Here is a 14,105-nt window from a genome sequence, read left to right as displayed (position 1 = left end):
ACTCAATCACGAAAACATCTGGGGCGCGCTTAGCCGTAGAGGAGTTCCAGATAAGCTAGTTCATCTCATCGAGGCTCAGTACGAGGCGTTCTCGTGCAAGGTTTTGCACGACGGCGTCTTGCCCGACCCGATAAGGGTTACTGCTGGCGTGAGACAGGGCTGCATTTTATCACCGCTTCTGTTTCTCATCGTTATGGATGAGATATTAGTTGGAGCAATTGACAGTAGACCAAATCGAGGATTGCCTTGGAATCCTCTAACGATGGAGCAGCTAAATGACCTCGACCTAGCCGACGACATTGTCTTGCTCGCACAACGCCGAAACGATATGCAGAGCAAGTTAGATGACCTCTCCGAGAGCTCCCAGGCAGCAGGTATCACAGTCAATGTAGCGAAAACTAAGTCTATGGTAGTGAACACTGACAATTCCACCAACTTTACAGTAGCGGGACAACAAGTTGAGCAGGTAGACGCCTTTCAATATCTTGGTAGCCAAACAACGCCCGATGGTGGTACCAAGACTGATATAGCCACACGGATCAGGAAGACCAGGGGTGCCTTTGCAGGTCTGCGAAACATTTGGCGCTCAAACCAGATCACTCTACGTACGAAAACCCGAATCTTTAATTCAAACGTTAAATCCGTACTGCTGTATGCCTGCGAAACGTGATGCGACTCAGCGGAGACAACGCAAAAATTGCAGGTATTCATTAATTGGTGCCTGCGATTCGTGCCATTATTCGTGCCTGGTGGCCTGATAATTGGATATCCAATGAGGAACTCCATCGTCGGTGTCATCAACGGCCGATAGCCACAGAAATTCGTGAACGTAGGTGGAAGTGGATCGGACACACCTTGAGGATAGGAGCGAACGAGGTTTGCAGAGAAGCACTCGACTGGCATCCACAAGGACAGCGTAGAAGAGGCAGACCCAGAGGCTCATGGCGACGGAGCTTAGCCAACGACATCCGGGCTGTAGACGAGAACCTGTCCTGGCGACAGGTAAAAGCCATGGCGGGTAACCGTCAGCAGTTGAGATCTCTGATTTCATCCCTTTGTTCTGCCGGACCCGCGGACATAGACACATAAGTAAGTAAGTAAGCCGTAGTAACTAATTTTCAGTTGATTCCGCACGAACAGCAGATATTTTATGAGCAAGAATATGTGAAAACTGGTTTTGATTTGTAATGTTAAATAGTATGTTACATGTTCCGACAAAATTGATTGACGTTCCAATTGTTTCAGCTTTGTGTTTTTCTACTTTTTGATTTGCAGTCTTCTGTGGTACTCAACCCCAGTTTTTAGACTATCAAATTTTAAACTTATCAGATTTGCAGCATAAAACTGCATCACCTATTCTATAATGCTGCGCAGTGGAAGTAATGGCTTATTTTTAAAAACATGCTTTCCGGGGAAGCGGCATTCGGGAAATTGGTTTTTATAAACTGTATCTTGGGAATCTATAGTACCATTGAGGAAACTGATTTTCGAATTCAGTACATTCGAGGAATCAATACATTCGGAAAAGCATTTTTCAGAAAAACTTCAGTCGGGGAAAATATTTCCCTGTATGTCGTATAATCTTACACATATTTCTTTCTACTTTGAAGATACTGGAAAAAAAATTGGGTAAAACCAGACATACACTTGACAACAGGCTTGCAATGAAATGTAGCATGAATTTTAATCGTGGAAATCAGTATTCGGGTAAGTGGTTTTCGGGGAAATGATACCTTTACGAAAATGTTTTTCGGGGAATTGGTACATTCGGGGAAATATTTTGCGAGGAATTAGTATATTCGGGGAAATATCTTTCAGGAAACTAGTACATTCGGGGAAATATATTTCGGGAAAATGGTTTTCGGAGAATTGGTACATTCGAGGAAATATCTTTCGGGGAGACGGGTTTCGGGGAAATGATTTTCGGGTAATTGTTATACAATCCTGTATACCATATAACAAATTTTTCATTTTTTTCTTACTCGCTTGCTGATTATTGTCGGTGCTGTATCGTGCTTTTTTCGATTACTCAACAACACTGATCCTAATGTTCGCGAATGAAATTTTTCCTACCGACAATGGTTGCACATTGGTGTTCTACAAACTCCTAAAATAATATCACCTGTCTTTATTCGCATTTCCCACTCTCACGTGAACGAGTGTGAGAAGCACAGCATCTAACGCTTACGTCAATGGCGCAAGCGTATGACAACCACCGCAGTGTCTTTCTGCACAGTCCGCTCACGAAGCCCGCAGCTCATTAGTTGCCAGCAACCCGTGGGTGAGAGCCGATGTATGGACACAGAGAACAGATTAACAGGCTCGAAGGAAGTAATCGATTTTTTGTGTGTAAAACCTGTCGGTAGCGCCCTCCAGAAATAGTTTGCCAAACGCATCAAAAAATATCCATGTACCTTTATCAATATTTCTTTGTGCTGGAGTTACATAGCAGCGATGGCAGCGACATCAAGATTTAGTTTGCCACTTAGTGCTCGAGGGGTGCTCTATTGAAGGATTACTCGTAGATTACATAAAAACCTTTTACACACTTTTTGTCAATTACCTGGTAGTCTGTTCTCTGTGGTATGGATACGGATTTTGAATTACTTACGCAGCTCGATGAATAACCAAAACAAAGTAAGCTCAGGCGTCACTTGCTGACAGTTGAGTCACTAGCTTTTTAGCGGCTGACTCAGTCGAGTTACTCAAAAAAACGTGTCGCGTGCAGGGATGGAAAATCAGTGATTTTGATCAAATCTGTGAGTTATCGCTACACGCACAGATCACGATCCGTACAGATCATGACAAACAGTGAATCTTTACCGTTGATCATAAGATTTTGTTCTCTAAACAGTGTCAGCAGTGTTACACCTTACCTAGCTTCGAGAAAAAAGATCACACATTGCTTGTATTGTGATTCATTCAATGCATACAACCAATCGTCTGTATCTGTTATATTTCTCAACGCAATCATGCAATGAACATGATCTGACAGAAGGTTTGTCATAATCTGTACGGATCGCGACAAAGCGTTTGTCGCTTACAAGTAGTGATGTCAGTAAATCTGAATCTGATCGCTTCTATGATCTTGATCGCTAGAAGTGATTGTTTTCCATCCCTGGTCGCGTGTGACTTACGTGACAACTTAAAAGTGGACCAATCGGGTAGTCACTCGAGTGACTTCAGAATAGGGCTCTAATAGCAATATTTCATTAATTCTAATTCTAAACATGGTAGGGTAGATGATCCATTAGTTGCGCCATTAAGCACAATATACCTTCATTTTGCTTGTTTATTGAGGTATATGCTTCAATTAATGCTTGTGGAATAAAAAATTTATCAAATACAAGGTATTTGTCACAAGGCAAGACAATTGCTTTCGTTGTACGAGAAGCTTTATAAAGAAAAAATGAATTTTCCGATTCAATTATATTGTACCAACAGTTGCGCTAATGTTTCCTTAATTAAGTTTGATGTTCCTTTAATTGTGTTATTCCATATTCATTGCTAGGTTGCTAAGTGAAAAAACATCGTAGCAAAACTATAGATGAGCGCCTATAGTTGTGTGCTCCAACTGCGCGTTAGATTTTGGAAAATTGGCATTTTAGCAAATAATGCTTTAATTTTAAATGGTGTAATCTAACTACCAATACTTCTAAAAACCTGTTTTATATAATGAATGTAATTGTTTTATCTAAAATGCTACGGTGACGAAAATATGCATTAATAATGAATAGTAGCGCAACTATTGGTACTACCACAACTACTGGATCAACTACCCTACCGCTACAAATTTTTCTTTAGTACAATAGCTGTCAACCTGAGTCGTGTTGAATGCCATGTAAACTTGGCTAAACCCGTTTTAATCGGTTGACCTCATAACGTAGAAATAACGAGTATGGTTAAAGTGAACGGGTGGAAACAAAAACAAACGTGCAGTAATTGACGAATCATAAAGAGACTGAAGTAAGGACCACATACTAAACGCAATAAACTTACTTGTTCAATACGAAAATAATTTTACAGCTATTTTACCTTGTTTTTCGGATTGAATATAAAACCAAACCAGGCTTACCTAGTATTTGTAATTTTATTGTTTTATAACTACTCCAAATATCGACTTTCATTTTACCAAAACATGATTCTGGCAAAATAAATTACACATTTCAGAGCTGTTAGTAACAATACTGGGTATATATATTTTTTATGTGCTGGAAAAGGAAATGGTTAGTACTATTGCTTCAGCTAAATACACCAATTATTGTGTGGAAAAGTGCAATTAAAACACTGTAGTTGTATTCTGTTTGTTTAAAAATATTTGCCAAAACCATCTGTTTTATTTCAAAGGTCTAAAAAGACACATACACTGTTGTAGCCTTCCTGTAACAAACAGAGCTAGTGTCACTGCTGACTTATTTTGCTTTTGGCTATTTTATTCTGGAATTGCATTGTTTATAAATTTAATTTGTTTGATAGAGTCACACTTTCAATCATCACTTACATTTCACATCATACATTTAATAAATTCACAGTAGATATATCCGTGTTATAAAACACGGAGAACAGCCTCCGCTAAGTAAATAATAAATACATGAATGAACGCTAAGAAATTTGATAATATTGTTGTAATTTGGGCTATGTGGAAAAATATCACATTTAAATAATCCGTCGCATCGTACTGAGAAACACTACGAAACTAAGGAGAAAAGATTCACTATAAATTGAATGCGAAATTTTCAAATTGATGCAGTAATCGTTCCTGCTGCTAACAGTTGATCAAATTTGTTTTTTTCTTATTCTAGTAACTATTCACTTGTTATACTCTAACCGTTAAAATTACTAAATTATCAGTGTTTCTGTTATGGGTTAGATGATGTCAATAGAAATTAATGAGAATGTAAAATGTACGCGAGAAGGGATTAAAATATTTAGTTACTCGTTACAGGTGGAGGAAACGTAAAAGACTGGCTACCCTGCGGCAGGGAAGTAAATTGATACGTAGGAGGAATTGCTGCTGTACTTCTGGGGTATCCACCGAAGGAGGGCGCTGCGGCTTGGCTTGGCGGAGCAGTACTGTAAGGTTTGTAGCTTGCGTAACCGTTGCTAACGTGAGCGGTACCAGTGCCAGTAGCCCCTGCAGTGCCCTGATAAGCTCCCTTACTGTAACCATTGGCAGCTACGCTTCCACCGGTTGGGAAAGTTTGCGGGGCCCCTGAGGGTGCGGAAAAACGGTTCTGTCGTGGTGGACCGGATCCGTTGGGAATCCGACCACCCTGATCCCGTGGCTGGTAGCCACCGCCATTCTGCATTGGTTTAGAACCAAATTTGTCCCCTACAGCGTCTCGTCGCGGCCCACCTCCGAATTTATTACCACCGTCACGATTGCCGAACCGATTACCTCCGTCGTTACGCTGCCCACCATAGCCCCCGTCGCGTGGTGGTCGATTTTGCTGACCACCGAAACGATTGCCGTAGCGATTACGTCCACCACGACCATTCATGCCAGACTTAGACATTTCAACTAACTTCGGGTTGATTACCTTGAAAACCAAAACAGAAACGAACATTTTATTTACATGCACGCAAATATGAGGCTAGTATTCTTACCTGATTTGCCTCCCGCAGAACGTTAATCAGGTCTCCAGCTTTGTTGGCGTTGGCGTTAGTGAACAACGTATACGCTGTTCCGGTATTGTTAGAACGACCGGTTCTACCAATACGATGAACGTAATCTTCTGAATTCGACGGATAGTCGTAATTAATTACGAACTTCACGTCTTCGACATCTAGAGTTGGCATGTAACAGGAATATAACGTTATTATGTCGCTCAGAGCAAACGAAACAATACAATATCAAACGATATCGGAAGCGACGCTCAATTAGCAAGCGTTCTTACAAATTCCGAAATCTTGAATAACCATTATTATTGTTTATAAAAAATGGGATAGTATTTAAATGTGCTTTAAAACAGATTATGAAACTAATTCAGCTCATGATGAGGAATCCATTTTCCACCCGCGAGTTGTGTGATGTTTAATAACTTGTTGACACGAATTCGACATAGTTACTACGCCTAAATTTTGATCAATCCATCACAGTTTTCTTTCTACAGGTCGAACGTTTTCTTCATCAGAGATTGTGCCTTTGATTATTGTCTGTATCTGCTTGAAGCATCTTTACACTTGTTCATTAAACGCTAATAATCAAATTCACTGTCTGTTTTAATTTTCATCTACGTTTTTGTACAGTCAAATTGGCCGAGAGATCATACTCTAAATAGGAAATTTTGTCATTCGATTTATATTTCACTCACTTTGAATTTAACATTTTCCTTTACATTCAACGGCACTATTTTATTTCGTTTGGGTGGAGAGGTTATTGAAAGGCTGGTGGGCTCTTCTGAACGGTTCAGGTCTGCTTTATCCAAACAGTGAAATAAATGGATCGGAATTAAGGGAAAGCCCTAGTGAAGCTCTGAATCGATGGTTAAGCTATTACTCGCTTGTGGTTACACCATTTGGATGTCTATGGATTCGGGTATTAAGCGCAAATGAATCGAATGTAAATAAAGCAGAATGTTAGTTTAGTCACCAAGTTGAGTTTTTTTTTGTGTTTAGTTGGATTCGGAGGCAAAACTTAAGATCGACTGGCGACTACGCTAATTAGAAGGAAAAAAGAGCACTGCCCTCAGCAAGCACAAACGAACGAGAAAAAACAATAATGCCATCATCAGATCGGATCGAGTGAATGAAACATAAGAAAGTACGTTACTAGCAATAGCCTTTTCCGCAGACAATCCCCAAAACCACGAGAAGCTCACTGCCAGCATGCTGTTAGAAGTAAATCGTTTGTAAGTCTATCCAGTCCTCCACGAGTATCAAATCTCAACGAAGAAACAAATTCGTAATTTTCAAGATAAATGCTACTTTAAACTTTCGGTATGTTGCATACATTTCCAGCATTTAATAAAGTTAATCTGGTTATTATATCGTGTTCTTGTTTTCCAAATAATTTTGGTAGCTTGTTTGATCGTAGAAAGTTCCATGGACAATTCAAAAATATATATTAAAGAAATGTATAGCTATGTATATGAACCTGAAGCAATTCCATATTAAGATTATTCGAATCTAACGTGCGAAAAACGTGTATCTGCGCATTACCACTGTTTTAAATTTATTCAGCATTATAAAGCGTAAAAATAATGCCAGATTTAAACTTAAAAATAAATCAACATCAAAATGGCAAACTTTGATAACTATATACCATTGTTTAAAGCTTCAAAGCAATGTATTTTTACACGAATATTTAGTTTATACTTGCTTGAGGATCCAACAGCTCAAGCATTGAAGTACAAAGATGAATTCTTCGCCATCCATCTTTACTATTTATATTAGGTAACTGAAATATAGCAACAGTGGCATCTTCCCCTATAGGTTTGAGATTGTGTCAAAAAGCGACTATTGCCTCGAAAGATAAATCAAATACACACTGCAAAATATCGGCCTTCATATTTGTTTTCAAAAAGTAATTAAACGGTCCATTCACACATTCTAACGCATCAGCGAAGATTCGCTTAAGCGATGCTAATGATTGCACGAAAAGAAATGCTCCACAGTTTATATCTTTCCTGGTATTCACTGTTATGATGATAAGCATATAAAAGTTATAGTAAACCTGCTATCCAGTTCGCTGACGTGATGGTCCGATCCGCCATTCTAACTCTGTAAAGAAAGACATGAAATACATATTTTGACACACTATACAAGTGTGATCCAACGGGCGCCGAAAAACTGAAATGAAATTAATCTAGTCGTTTCGATCGTGAATACAGGAAATACATAAAGCCATCTCTTTCGCCAGTTCGGTATGACGACCACAAACAAATACTGAAGGACATCTTCACAGGTGTACAGTGTCTGATTCTCCTCGAATTGAACTCTAACGAAGATCTCGGGCCAGGAATAAAACGATTGACTGACAAAATCTAGCAGGCAAATACAATTTATCCCAACGCATATGATTCACGGTCGGCAAGCCGAACATGCGCTACGGGAACCTTCGACTTTAGGCGATAACTTGTGTTATCGTCCAAACGCTGGATTCGTCCGCTCACACGCTCAGCCTCCTTCGAACCGCCAATAGCTCTCGCGAGCATTTCTAGCACCAGAACACTTACCAAGTCCGCGGGCGGCGACGTCAGTAGCGACCAAGATGCCTTGACGCCCATTTCGGAACCCATTCAGAACATAATCACGTTCTTGCTGGGACTTGTCGCCGTGGATTGAAACGGCTCTCCACCCATTTCTGTTAATATTACGCGTGATATCATCCACGCGACGTTTTGTTTCTACGAATACTATAGTCTTTGTCTCGTTTTCAGCTGAGATTTCTGTAAGCAGCTTAAGCAATTTTTGATCTTTTTCATAGTCTTCACAGACATCCACAATTTGCAGGATGTTGTGATTGGCCGAAAGGTTCAAAGATCCAATATTGATCTGGACATATTCCGTCAAAAATTCTTCCGCCAAATTACGAACCTCCTTGGGCCAGGTAGCAGACCACATTAATACTTGGCGGTCTGGGCGAATTTGTCCCATGATCTTTCTGATTTGCGGTTCGAAACCCATATCCAGCATGCGGTCTGCTTCGTCAAGAACCAAATAAGTGCATCGACGCAAGTTGGTGATTCCTCGCTCGAGAAAATCGATTAAACGTCCCGGCGTGGCAATAACTATTTCTGCACCTCTCTCTAGATCCCGGATCTGCGGTCCTTTAGGAGCGCCTCCAAACACACACGTGTTGTTAGCATTCATGCGATGCCCAAAGTCATTTGCAACCTGTTGAATCTGTTGAGCCAACTCCCGAGTGGGAGCCAAAATAAGAGCGATTGGTCCGTCACCACGTCGTACTTTATCCTGATGCATAATATGTACCAATCCGGGAACAATGTAGGCGAGAGTTTTTCCCGAGCCCGTTTGAGCAATACCGACCATATCACGTCCGGTCAATGCGATTGGCATTCCTTGCGCTTGAATCGCAGTCGGTTTTGAGAAACCTTGCTTTAAGACTTCATCCATAATAGAATCGGGTAAACCGCCGTCCTTGAAGCTCATGCTTGGACGTGGGACATTCTTACCCTTGACCGTAATTTCCAGATCGGTCAGAAATCGCGTAACCTCCGAGTCGGGCATATTCTGCATTTCCTCCGATGGCTTGTAGAAGTTTTTCTCGAAAGCAGGCAGATCGGAGCTGCTCCACTGCAACGTACGTAAGCTGGCTCCGTTGTTGGCCTGACGGTCGAATGAGCCGCGGTTGGCACCAAAGCCGCCACCGCCCATTCCATTGCGCGGACCACCCGAAGAACGGTCTCCACCGCGGAAGCCACCGCCGTTTCCACCGCCCATACGACCGCCATTGCCCATTCCACCACGGAATCCACCGGATTGCTGATTGCCGTACCTTTGAACGTGAAAAATCAGAGATTAGCAACATAAATTTATACATCATGTCAAAAATTTAAGTTCGAAATAAAGTCTGCAATGTTGCGTACGATATTATAGCTCCGGATTGCAAATTAAGTAATGATTTAGCCCTTTATGTCCAACGGCAGCACAGGTGAATTCATGACTTTCGATACGTACTAAAATATTGTTTTACAAGGCATACAGTTGTGCTTCACGAATTGTTTATTAGATTTTTCAGACGGCCAAGAGCTGTAAACCACCCAAACACCCTTGGGAGAGGGTTAATAATATATAGAGCATTTAAGACTATGCTCCTAGCTATATGGCCATGTGTCGGTCGGGGTGTATAGCGAAGAATTCCTATTGGAATATTTGGTGAAGCTTTTTCGTTGATAGTAGTGATGTCGATAAGTTTCGATAAAAGTGCTCGTTTAATCTCGATTGTGTTGACGGTAGTTTCAACTTGTTTTTTTTTCTCATACTCTTAATTGCAATCAAAATAATGATGGTGTCACGGTAAAGAGTGAACGGAATGAATAATGCCTGGGGATGACGGACATCGACGGGAGTATTAAAAAAAAAACGGAGTTGGCCTTTGTTAACTTTCACAGGAGGCATGAGCCATCAAATATAGTGGCGAGGGGTAAGTATAATGTTTAAATTTACGTATTTTACATATCCTTACTAAATAGAAGTTTGGTACCTTTAGCGCTCATATAAACATTCCAGTTTCATTTTTTTTATTTTATTTTCTTTCAACATACATTATATGGAGAGTTTGGCAGCCATCTAAAACTAAGACTTCCTAAGATTTTGGCACCAGATCGCATCAACTATTAAAAACATATATTTTCCTTTAATATATTTCTTATATCGCGTGATAAAGATAATAACTACTAGTTTAAAGTTGTAATAAGTAGACAGTTTCATCCATCCATCCAACCGAGAGTTACGAATGAAGGGAAATATTGACTTAACTTACCCCACCACCTCATTTGGTACATCCGAATCTTCTTCGTTACCGGCATTTTTGTCGTTTCGCGGTATTTGTGTTGAAACGTACCAGTCGTACTATACTATAAAATACTCCCTCTGCAGGGATGAAACATTGTCGCGGTTATGCACGATTTAGCAACACTCCCTACAGCCGGCTGTCTGGAGTTTAAATTGCTATAAATATTTATAATTGGAAAAAAATAAATACGATCGATTGAATAATGAATAGATGAAAAACATAGCTAAAATTCTACACTTTATAAAAAAGCGACGATCATATCACTTATCAAGGTGAATCCTGATCCAACAAACCCCACCTTACTAGCAAAACACCTTCCTGTAATCTTTGTAGGGATGCAGAGGTTAACACGGTCCCTAGAACAGCAAAGATTACACTAACATTCCTTCCCCGTTCCCACCTGATTGCAAGGACGTGGCCGGCGCAGTTATTGATCATTATTATGTCGAATCACTGAATTTTGCACAATGAGAATGATCGGTAAATCCCAACCCCATTCATTTGATTCATTGTGCAATTTCACTGGTTCTGGTCAATCACTGAGTGCAACCATTGATATGTGCAATCAGTCTAAGCTAAGCTAAGCTAAGCTATAGAGCATTTAAGACTATGCTCCTAAATTATGTATTACAAAAATGTCGTTTCTTTAACGTATTTTATTTTAGTAGTTATCTCTGTTTGTGTCCAAATGGCCAAATGAATGGAAAGAGACCTGGAAGTAAAGGTTACTTAACGAACGCTCGTGAAACAAAGTTTTGTTTTTCATTTTTCAGTACCGTTAGATGCTGTGCATATACGAATCAGTTTTCAAGCTACACGCTTTCAAATACAATAAAAAAAACTGCCGAATGGTTACATACAATTTTGAAAAGAAATATTCTTACATTCAGAATGAGTACTTTTATAAATTAAGCAAACAGAAAAATTTAAAGTTCAACAGTGCAAAACTGTGCAATATTATAAGCTAACTAACGACAGATCTGATGGATTTTTTGTGAGCAACGATCAACCAACTTAGAAATGTGCTCGATAAAAGATTGATAGTCCGCCGCTGACAACGAGGACATAAAATCATCAACGTTACATCAAAGATGGCTGCATCCATTTTCAATAAACGCTTTCATGTCAGTGGAAAAGGTGGGCAACGTATATTATTTTTTGGGCTTAACGGGCTGCGGCAAACATATTGCCATTAACGTTTAGCGCTAGACGGGCAGTGGCAACTATATTGCCACCAATTTTCAAGTTCAATTTCAAGTTTTCCAGCTATTTTTCCAGCAAAAAAAGCTAAATGTTAACGAATACTTCGTATAGTTGTAGATTTAAATGGTAGAACTTGATCAATTTCTCAAGTGATTCTGCGAGAGGGTGGCAAAAATATTGCCACCAACGTTTTACGCCAGACAGGCAGCGGCAACTATATTGCCACCAATTTTTTCAAGTTTTTCAGCAATTTTCTCAACAAAAAGAATATAAATGGGTTTTACCGAATATTAACATTATGTTTCGCTGAAGTTTGTGTTAATTCCAAGCGTAGTTGCCACGGCCTTATAAAGGGTTAAACGTTGAATGGAGACGAACCAGCCTATGGCTGAAAGTCACTTTAATAAAGATCAATTAATTTAAACGTTGAACCAAAAATATTCAAACAAACCTCATAACTTGTAATATGTAAAATGTATTTTATTGCTTCCGTTGCTTCATAAAATAAATCAATTAGGTCATAATTAAAACAGAAAAGCCATTTCAAATTTATATAAATCCGCGTTAACAGAAACCCAGTGTATGTAACAGCTGTGCAATTTAAAGCGCAGACGCAGCAATTTTCACCTTCTTTTTGTGGAATTTTCCAGAAACGGCTTTTACCACGACTAAAAATTAAGCCCATAGGAATTAATTATTAGTAGTTTAAACTATGCAAAAATTCACTGTAGTTTTATTTCATAGAAGCAAAAATTTAAAAAACAGCTGAAAAGTGACCATTCCCAGAGAAATCTGTTTAAAGGTGCATCCGCCATCTTGCCGCTGTGAAAATTTTCAGCCCATGACGAAATAATCTACAGCTTAAATGCCTGTTTCCTTCCAATAACACCATTGCAAGTAACGTTAATCTGTACTAAACTATTGTAAAAGTATTTACTTACATTTTGATGTTGGATGTTATAAAATTCCTCGGCAAAAACTTTGCAGAAATAAGCGTTAAACGGAGATACGTGGATTTCTGTCCGAACACTTTGGACGATTCACTCAAACTGCACCGAGAGAATGAAAAAATTGGAGAATTTGGAGATTTTGCTTCACCACCATCAGGGATGCCAGTAAGTTTGACTTAGAAATATCCAGCTTTTTACGCGCTATAATGGTGGCCGCTATAAATTGTGTTCGTAATATGCGACAATCTTTTTGACAACTCTGCATACATCAAATCTGGCCTTTTCTCTTGCAACACTACCGTGCTCTTTCTTTCGTTTACGTCAAAGAAGGAAAGCAAAACTGTGCGAAATGTAAACAAAACTATTGCCTTCCTTCTTTTGCGTAAACGAAAGAAAGAGCAACACTGCCGTACAGGAGAAGAGTGCCCATTTTTGATGTATGCAGAGTTGTCAAAAAGATTGGTCACATATTACGAACTCAATTTATAGCGTCCGCCATTATAGCGCGTAAAAAGCTGGATATGGCGTGAAATATAACTTTTTCGTTCAGATATGATTTCGTATACCTCAGCTGCAATCGAGATATACAAACCAAATGGTTTACTGGGCGGTAGTGTTGCAAGAGAAGAGTGCCCAGTTTTGATGGATGCAGTGTTATCAAAAAGATTGTTCGCATAATACGAACACAGTTAATAGCGTCCGCGCTATAATGATGGCCGTTATTTAATTTAATTTAATTTAATTTATTTCACCATCTTCGACTACGTCGTACAGATTGTTTACTTAATAACTAACTTAAGCCTCGGATTCTACTACTAAACACATTTCTAGACAGAGTAAAATCGAACACATTACAAACATCGTTGAAGGAACGCAAGCAGACATTAAAACAATTATTCACACCATAATTTGTTCTGTGTTCTGGATGGCCAATAACGGTGGATTGCGAAGCCGACGAGGAGGTACATTCCACGGTATCTGGTACAGGAGTTCCGGGCAATCCACATTGTCTGTTATTAGGTCGAATATAAATAGACGCTGCTGTTTGACGCGCCGGACTGCGAGTGTACCCAGGCTAATCAGTTGACAACGGTCTATGTAACTGGGAAGATTGACTGGATCATTCCACGGTAGCTGACGCAAGGTGAATCGCACAAATTTCTTCTGAATCCGCTCAATCGCAAGGATCTGTGTTACGTGTGCAGGAGCCCAAACCGGGGAAACATACTCCAAAATGCTGCGTACGAGAGAGCAATATAGCGTCTTGAGGCAATAAACGTAAGTGAATCCAGACGCATGACGTCGCATAAAACCAAGCACGGTGTATGCTTTAGCAGTGACTCTACTTATACTTATAAATTGTGTTCGTAATATGCGAACCATCTTTTTGACAACTCTGCATACATCAAAAATGGGCACTCTTCTCCTGTACGGCAGTGTTGCTCTTTCTTTCGTTTACGCAAAAGAAGGAA

General features: G+C 39.7%; 1 protein-coding gene across 1 annotated transcript; it reads right to left on the bottom strand.

The window, feature by feature from the left end:
- Window positions 1-4,080: 4,080 nt before the first annotated feature.
- On the bottom strand, window positions 4,081-12,726 carry LOC128738319 (uncharacterized). Its single transcript, XM_053833366.1, has 4 exons — window positions 12,625-12,726; window positions 8,178-9,460; window positions 5,608-5,786; window positions 4,081-5,540 (listed from the first exon to the last, which is right to left on the bottom strand). Coding segments are annotated over exons 1-4 (2,076 nt in total). The 5' UTR covers window positions 12,627-12,726; the 3' UTR covers window positions 4,081-4,928.
- Window positions 12,727-14,105: the final 1,379 nt, after the last annotated feature.

Source organism: Sabethes cyaneus, chromosome 2, assembly GCF_943734655.1.
Source record: "Sabethes cyaneus chromosome 2, idSabCyanKW18_F2, whole genome shotgun sequence".
Lineage (NCBI taxonomy): Eukaryota > Metazoa > Arthropoda > Insecta > Diptera > Culicidae > Sabethes > Sabethes cyaneus.
This window is presented reverse-complemented; position numbering and strand designations above follow the sequence as displayed.

Bases quoted from the DNA above. Each gene is read 5' to 3' on its own strand.
- LOC128738319 (XM_053833366.1), bottom strand. The intron at 5,787-8,177 runs GTAAGTGTTCTG...TGCCAACTCTAG, and splicing joins CGTCGCCGCCCGCGGACTTG to ATGTCGAAGACGTGAAGTTC. The intron at 5,541-5,607 runs GTAAGAATACTA...TTGGTTTTCAAG, and splicing joins TTCTGCGGGAGGCAAATCAG to GTAATCAACCCGAAGTTAGT.